The sequence below is a fragment of the Lactuca virosa genome, chromosome 7, assembly GCF_052849685.1.
Source record: "Lactuca virosa cultivar CGN04683 chromosome 7, Lactuca_virosa_CGN04683_v6, whole genome shotgun sequence".
Lineage (NCBI taxonomy): Eukaryota > Viridiplantae > Streptophyta > Magnoliopsida > Asterales > Asteraceae > Lactuca > Lactuca virosa.
Window position 1 is genome coordinate 204,553,424 of NC_136432.1, and position 8,216 is coordinate 204,561,639.

General features: G+C 33.4%; 1 protein-coding gene across 1 annotated transcript; it reads right to left on the reverse strand.

Moving 5' to 3' along the window:
• Window positions 1-331: 331 nt before the first annotated feature.
• Window positions 332-2,749, reverse strand: LOC145125870 (protein RER1B-like). The gene is made up of 4 exons (XM_079061278.1): window positions 2,544-2,749; window positions 1,669-2,035; window positions 1,374-1,554; window positions 332-576 (listed from the first exon to the last, which is right to left on the reverse strand). Exons 2-4 carry the CDS (start codon window positions 2,013-2,015, stop codon window positions 529-531), a joined length of 576 nt encoding a protein of 191 aa, XP_078917404.1. The 5' UTR covers window positions 2,016-2,035; window positions 2,544-2,749; the 3' UTR covers window positions 332-528.
• Between the last annotated feature and the right edge of the window lie 5,467 nt (window positions 2,750-8,216).

Here is an 8,216-nt window from a genome sequence, read left to right on the forward strand (position 1 = left end):
TATAAAGCCCTATTTTTTCAATTTTTTTTGCGCATAATAAAACGTTTCAATCAAATTAAAGACTATTTTACCTTTATATTTAAAAAATACAAATATGTTATCAATTTTTACCCTTAGATTTAAAAAAACTATTCATCGACTCTACGTGCATTACAAATAGGTATATACATACGATTAGTATCTTAATACATTAAGCTAAATCTTTTGGCTTAACCTATCACGTCATTCTGTCTAAGATTAAGTCAAAAGAAAATAGCCATATATGGTTGTCCAAATTAAGTTAAACCCATTAAATAAAAAAAGAAGCAACCTATTAAAAATACTTAAAACCTAAAACACAAACAATTTGATTGATTAAACCATGTTAATATAAGTGACAAAAGAATTTGTTTTCTTTTTACTAGACTAAACAACTAGATAAGAAATTTTAAAAACACCATCATTCATCATCTCTTTTTCCATATCTTTTACATCCAATTTGCATTAACCATTCAAATCTAAACAACTCCATAAATACTATCTCTTTCACTAATCCCGCGACCCGCCAGCCGAAGATGATCTTTTACCGCTGTATTTCTGTTTATTACAACAATAATTAAACCCCAATTTTAATATCAAATGATTAATATCATAAACCAGAACATTTTTAATTATGTGAAACTTTTTTAATCCATTTGAAAAATAAATTACTAAATTAATAAATAAGTATAGATATATTTATTATAAATACATAAATAATAAAATGTTATTCGGTTCTTATTTTATAAACCAAAACCAATCTGAAATCCAAAATAATAAGTCGAGTAAATTACACGAATGGTCCCTATGATTTGGTGTAATTTGCACGTTTGGTCTCTAACTTATTTTCTTAACTCGGAAGGTCTCTACTGTTTGTTTTTGTTGTGCGTTTGGTCCCTGTCGTTTTAGGTAAGACAAGGACCAAACGCGCAACAAAAACAAACTGTAGGGACCTTCCGAGTTAAAAAAATAAGTTAGGGACCAAACGAGCAAATTAACCCAAACCATAGGGACCATTCGTGTAATTTATTCTAATAATTCGGTTTTGTTGAAAACAAATCCAAATATCCAAATATCAGAATCAAATTGTCCAAGGTTTTATCCAAATAATGAACAACCCTAATATTAGATGCCACAGTGGACGCCATGTCATCTCCACGCACACATAAGTCAAGAAATTTTGTTATATTGGATACCATAATGGATGCCACGTAGGATTCAATACCAATACCGGTTTATCAGATTTTGGTAAATGATATTTATATGACATTAACCAAATATCAAATGCTTAAATATAATCAATGAAAAATCGAATAATTTGTGTTTTTTTTTTTTTTTTTGAATTGAGTGCTGACCTGTTTCCCGATGCTGAATGGGATGTACTTGTATTTAACCATATGCATGATTTGGCGCTTCATTGTCATGGCAAACAGTACAAACCAGTAACAAAGTAGTATTGGCCAAAACACAGGAACATCAAACATGGAAAAGAATGTCATCATAATCGATATAATGAAAGCCTTTGTAATGGCATACCTGTAATTTCAAATTTCAAGTTTCAAGTTTCAAGTTTCAACAACAAAAGCAATAAATGAAATTTTGGTAAATGATGTTTATGTTTATGTTTATGTGAAAGGCTGAAATAATTACCAGAATTTAAACTCAGGGAGGCGTCGAATAAAAGGCTTGAACTCATCTGAGCCTTTTGTAGGTAGCAAGGCACCATCTGCGGGGTCCACTTCAGGGTCAACCAAAGGGGACAAAAACCCAATCAACAAATTGAGTAGGTAGATTCCGAGTCCATAGGTAACAATGTAGAATCCTTGAAGATAATAGACACGTAATGCAAAGAGAAGTGCTAGAGTAGCTGTTGTGATCCATCTGTAAACTGCATGTGGAGTGGTTTTATCAAGGTAATACTGGAAAAGCCTTGAATATTGTCTCCATTGATCCAATGTTGCTTCAGAAGCTGTATTAGCACCTCCAATTCCCTCCATCGAAAGTTATCCTCAAAACCCTAATGATCCAAAATACAATTGTTTACATGTAGAACAGAAAGTCTCCCAAAACTTGTACCTATGTAAAAATAGATTGAAATGATTTTCAACCTGCTTATCAAGGTGAGAGTTGTGTTCTAGTATTTTTTTTTTGCATTTTCAACAAAAGAAATCCATATGTAGTGTTCTCATATGTGTATATTCGATAAATCGAATTGGTTTCAGTACTAATAAGGAGCAGCATAAGATTAGAATTGAGATGAGTTCGAATATCATTGATTCGACGATATCAATTAGCAACATATGAGTTTCATTCATTGCAAAAACTAAGACAAATTGCAACAAGGAAAAGCAAAATAAACGGATTTAAGAAGCAGATCTGAAGTGAGACATCGCGATTTACAGACATAAAGTTCGAATCGCGAAGATGAGTGATTGTACGCCGAAAACACTAGGGTTTGAAGATAAAATCAATCGATAAACATAAAGCTGCTGAAATTAAAGAGAAAAGTGTGAAAAACTGCTTACGTCCAATGAGGGAGGATCCGGTGAGATTGGGAGGAAGGACGGCGGAGGATCGATTTGAGAAATAAGAAACGAGAGTGCGTGGAAAAGAAGAGAGTCGTCGATTTTTCTCAGATGGGCGACGGAATCGGTTCCTCAGGGTTGTGACGGCTGCCGTGCGTTTCTTGCTCTTTTGGCCGTTTGTCTCTGTTATCCTCAGTTATCCAATATTAAACCGTCTATATTTTTGTCGCAAGAATTATATTTTTTAATTGGATTTTCTAGTAATACATGTTGAGCATATAAAGAAATATTAATAATAAGAAATATTACTATGAAATACATTAATTATTAAAAAAAATTAATGAAAAATATAAATGTATTAATGATAAGAAATATTACTATAAATATGAAATGTATTAATGATTTTTATATGTGTCATTAGGCACATGTTAGAAAATACCTTTAAAATTAATAAAACATAAATTTTAAATTTAGCCAAATAAATCAATTATCAGTTACAAATTGCTAATAAAAAATTATGTTAATAAAATCAGACAAATACATCCTAATTAGCTTGAGGATTGTAACAAAATAACTTAAATTTGTACTTATACCTTAAAATATTCATGTATCTCACAACTAGATGATAGACATGTGTGAACATGGATGCAAAAATATTGATCTTGAATATAATTTTACGATAAAATCAAGAAATTACTAAACATAACAAACATAAATATCTATCTATGTACCATATATTGTGACGTATACTCAAACATCATCAACTCAATCTTTATGACAAATATGATATTTATAAACATTAAAGTACTTCCTTGTAGACAATGTTAGTCGTTGTGTTTTATAAGTTCCATCAACAATCTCCTATCTCTAGTATCCGCTTTGCAAATTCTTTAACTTCAACCAAGTGTTTTAGATGACAACCTACTTGTGATCGTATATATACAATCAACTTTAATACATTACAATGGTACCAAAGTATTGACGAATTAAAAGATGCATTTAATATATCTTGTATGCTTCCATTTGGTATAACATATAGTATTGCCTGGAATCCCCTCCAAAAACAACAACTTTATTAATACTATAGTTTCTGTCTTTCTTTGAAATTCATTAGGGTACTTGGAATTCCTTAGGCCACTAATGGAGCTCATGACTTTCGATGAAACCTATGTAGCAATTTTCTTCTCATCCATCCAACCTTTTACAATTTGGTGGATTGATATAAATATCCCTGCGGGGAACACTCACTGAGTCTCAAATGCCACATATTGGTTCTACTCCTGAACTGTTAATTATTTTTTATATAACTGGACTAAAAATGCATAAACCAAATAGATAAACCTGGAAAATTAACTCATTTTATTTTAACAGAAAGGACCCATGAGATAAATCGTCACCAGTAAGCTGTTTATTGGGTCTAGGTATTCACAAAGCAAAACTTATTAAGTTCTTCAAACTACACAATGTTGAGTTTTTGTCTCATGGTTTCACTAGAATTGGAAAGCCACAGATACATTATAACAAATTGGCTCAACTAAATCTTAGAGTTCTCTTTGAATCATCTCACATAACACTAGCAAACTAGTCTCATTGCAATAATATCAAAATTTTACAAATGTACTAGAATTTTCAACTTAGACTATTTTTGCATGTGTATATAATATACTTAAAATTTTTAAAATCTAGCAATTTCCAATAAAAAACTTTTTAATGCTTGAAGTTCTTTTTCGACCTCATGCCCACACTTATTTCATACAATGTTCTCATTATATGCATAAAATAAAGCACATAAAAGCAAATAAAATTGAGAAAAAGAAACAGACTCCACTAGGGTTGTAGTTGCAAACTCGAATCTGATAGTCGTGGGAATAGCATTGATATCTCAAAAAATATTCTAGAAACTGGACTATGGTGCTCTGGAATGTGCCAAAAAAGTATAACCAAGAACAACAACTTCTGAAATGTGGTGCAAACAATTGCAAAAAGTTGCAACGACTAGTAAATACGAGGTGAGAAAGTGTCAACCACCCCGTGGCATCGAGTGTAAGATATTCTGATTCACGATCAATGCAGTCGTCACGGCATGGGAAAATAAGATCTATGTCGTGAGAACAAAACTATGTCTCTGATAATGATGAAGTAAAACTCCACGACATGGCGGTAAGATATCCACGTTGTGGGAATCGTGCATATTAAATCAGAAAAATCTTCAAAAATATGTACGTTATGTCCCCATGTAAAAGTCATGGCTCTCGATTATAATCTTCAAAATTCTATCATGGTATTTTTTTTTCTTGAATTTAACCTATTTTAAAATAAACCAAGTTCCTAGCATAAAGCAAGAAAACATCATCATCATTCGGTTTCAAATTCATTAAAAAAAATAACGAACAAAAATAGAAATAGAAATAGTCTAAAAAATAAAAATAAATAAAAAATAAAAAAGAAAAACACGTAAAACATAAAAACTGAAAATGGATAAAATGTCACTCGTTATCCTCCTTGCCACGTGCTCCACTAGTGTAGGATCCCACATCTCCAACTGCCCATGACTCTTCCCTGGTTGGAATATACGGAAGTTTTTGTGGCACGTTGACCAGCCTCTTGATCTTTAAATGTGAAAACGAAAAATCCATAGAATTTCCCAAGTAGTTCACTCCATCATGAATATTATCCAAATATATATCCCAGCTTGACTCTGGAATGGGTCTATTGCAATTTCACCAATTTATGCACCATGTTTTGGGAGGGATCGTCTCACTACTCTCTTTCGCAATCTTCGTTTCTCTTGTGGTCTAATTTCCACAACCATTCAAATCGGGCCATACAAAGGTATCATGTATTTCCCTCCTCCGATATCAACAACAATCCTAACATCCTGAAATTAAAGGGGTTGCAGTAAACACCACTCTATTCCTCTAAGCATCCTAGAAAACATGTGCTTCATCAAACCATATGATCGGGCGAAACACGTAACCAAATGCCCTCTACAAATTGGTGCTCCCGCTCTTCCTTTTGCAGCTTGCTCAGAAAGGAAGAGTGTTATATGATAAGGAATGTTGCAAACAATATCGGGTGTAAGAATACTCCAAAAGAAAAAAAAAATAGATCAAGCCCACAAACCCGATCACCCACTTCCTTTTGATTGATTGGGAATTTGATGAGTTGATGAAAAAAAGGGTGTATCGGAGAACGAATGAGATTGGCTGGTGTAATTGCTGACTTGAATCCTCCATTTTCCATGCAGAACCATGCATCTTGATCAAAAACTTCTTGAGGAAACACCCGATATGCATTGTTTATAAAAGGTGTGAATTTTGGAGCAATAACATCCAGATAATCATAAAGATTTAGCCTCCAAGCTAACTTCCACTAAACTGCATTTGCGATCCTTTGCACCAAGTCTAAATATCAAGTTTTTGTCATTCATATCTTCTTGAAAATTTAACAAATTTGTGGAAAAGAATTCCACACACAACTCCTTGTATATTGGCTCTTGAAGTTGAAATAAACGTCTCCATCCATCACAAGTAAAAGTGAAACCCCTTCCCGTAAAAACTCTTGTCAAATAAGGCTATAATGGAGAAGCAAGTCCCGCACTTGGAATCTAATCCCAATCAATAGTTAGAGGTGGCATAATCTATTTATCATGCAGCAAATCAAGCCTAGCTTTGTAATGTGCAAGTCTCTCAAGATTGATACTTGAAGGCCATTTACACTATTCATGGAGTTGTGGTTCAATTGAGTGTTCTTGGTTGAATTGGTGAAAACTTCCTTCCTAGTGCGTTTCTGGTGTCTCATTTTCCGCAAAACAAACAAAGAAACAAACAAAAACAACAAACCACACTTTGCAGAAAGAATAGACAACTATTCTCTAAACTGCCCAATTTCCACAGCGTTGGGAATAGCTCTTTCATGTCGTGGCTGATGAACAGACGAAAATCACTTTGTTTTTAGCAACCAAAATATATCTAAATCATAAAGGTTTTGTTTCTTTCTTTTAAATCGAACAATTGATCTTAAATAACAAAACAATAGGAACCTAATGACCTTTACATCACTAATCCTTAGATCCTATAATCACATCTCAAAGAATTATGTAAATTTTCAAAAACACAATTCAATTTGTAGGACTAATTTCAAAATTTGTAGGAGTAAAGTGAAGACAACATACCTAAGGAGAATATTAAACACGAAAATATAAGAAAAATTAGAGTTAAATTCAATGAATTATGATAATGATGATGAAGCACGACGTGGGAGACAAAGGAAAGGGTAAAGTAAAATTAATTTGATCTTTTTAGGGATGATAAAAAAAATTTACCTTTTGTAAAAGTCCACGTCATGACAATAGAATCGCCAGGCAGTGGTGTTTGTACTAAACAAGCAAAAACCGGCAAAATTTTGTTTCCACATCGTGGGAACAGCTCATCCACGCCGTTGAAACAAGAAATTCCCAAGATTTAAAAAAAAATTCAACACTTTCAAATACCAATTCATCAATCCCCACACATCTATAAAGTCAGGTATGACATTTTAAAACAAAATATCCAAGACACAACTAAAATGGAAAATAAAAAGATAAACTAAAGATAATGAAAATAAAATGCAAACTAAACTCGGGTTGCCTCCTGCAGTGCTTTTTTTGTAGGAGTCATGAGTCAGACTCCTTCCTGTTAATGTCCCTAAATCCCTTCATTTCCAATCTCCTCCTTTTGAATGCAACAACCCTTCTTTTGTAAGACTTCTTCGAATTTTCTTTCTTTCTTGGGTTGGAATTCTCTTCGTGCTTGCGCTTTACTCCAATAGTTGCTCCAGTTGTCTTCTCCTTGTTTCTTTCGAGTTCCTTCTCCTTCACATCTTCTTTTCCAAGTGTAGCATCGTTTCTACCTTGCTCCCCCTCTTCATTACTAACCTCTTTATCTTTGGTTGCCTCTTGAACTTCCTTTTGAGGTTTCATAAATGCAAAAACCACAACAATCATAGGAATTGAGGCTTTAGGTTTAGTACATTTCACCTCTTCTTGTAGAACAATAAATAAGATCGATATATTCTATAATAAATAACGTGAATTAAATGACAAGAACAAAGATCAAAATAGTGTTGAATGCTTAGATTAGAATAGCTCTAGAAGAGTTCAAGGAAAGAACTTCTCTGTGAGAGCTAGGTAGAGCGACCAAAACGTTAACCCTGGCTGATACTTGCATGCACAATAAATATGCTAACCCTAGAAAGTAAAACCGTGAATGGACAGATCCAAACCGGTAAATAAGACTATACTAGCAGATACATTTGACACAACATTATTAAACCCAGAAGTAGAGAGGAAGATTCGCAAATGATAACATCATCCTTGCTGCCTCGCAAAGAGAGCGGTTTCATCTTTCAACGACGCCGTTTTGCTATGGAGTGTAAGGAGCAGAGGAGTTGTGAGCTATCCCTTTGTCAGTTAAGAATTCTTCAAACGCTTGGTTTTTGAATTCTGAACTGTTGTCACTGCGAACTTTCCGAACAGTCTTTCGTAATTGAAGCTTGATTTGCTTGATGAAATCTTTCAGCTTCGGAGTGGCATCTGATTTCTGTCTAAGAAAGAACACCCAAGTAATTCTAGAAAAACCATCAACAACAACCAAAATATATGTATTACCACCAATACTTTTGATGGCAGATGGA

What these genes read in the sequence shown, in the direction of transcription:
- LOC145125870 (XM_079061278.1), bottom strand. Translation starts at nt 2,015, where the DNA reads ATGGAGGGAATTGGAGGTGCTAATACAGCTTCTGAAGCAACATTGGAT. An exon ending in CTCCCTGAGTTTAAATTCTG is followed by an intron (nt 1,555 to 1,668) that starts GTAATTATTTCA and finishes TTGAAATTACAG; the next exon opens with GTATGCCATTACAAAGGCTT. An exon ending in CATTCAGCATCGGGAAACAG is followed by an intron (nt 577 to 1,373) that starts GTCAGCACTCAA and finishes TGTAATAAACAG; the next exon opens with AAATACAGCGGTAAAAGATC.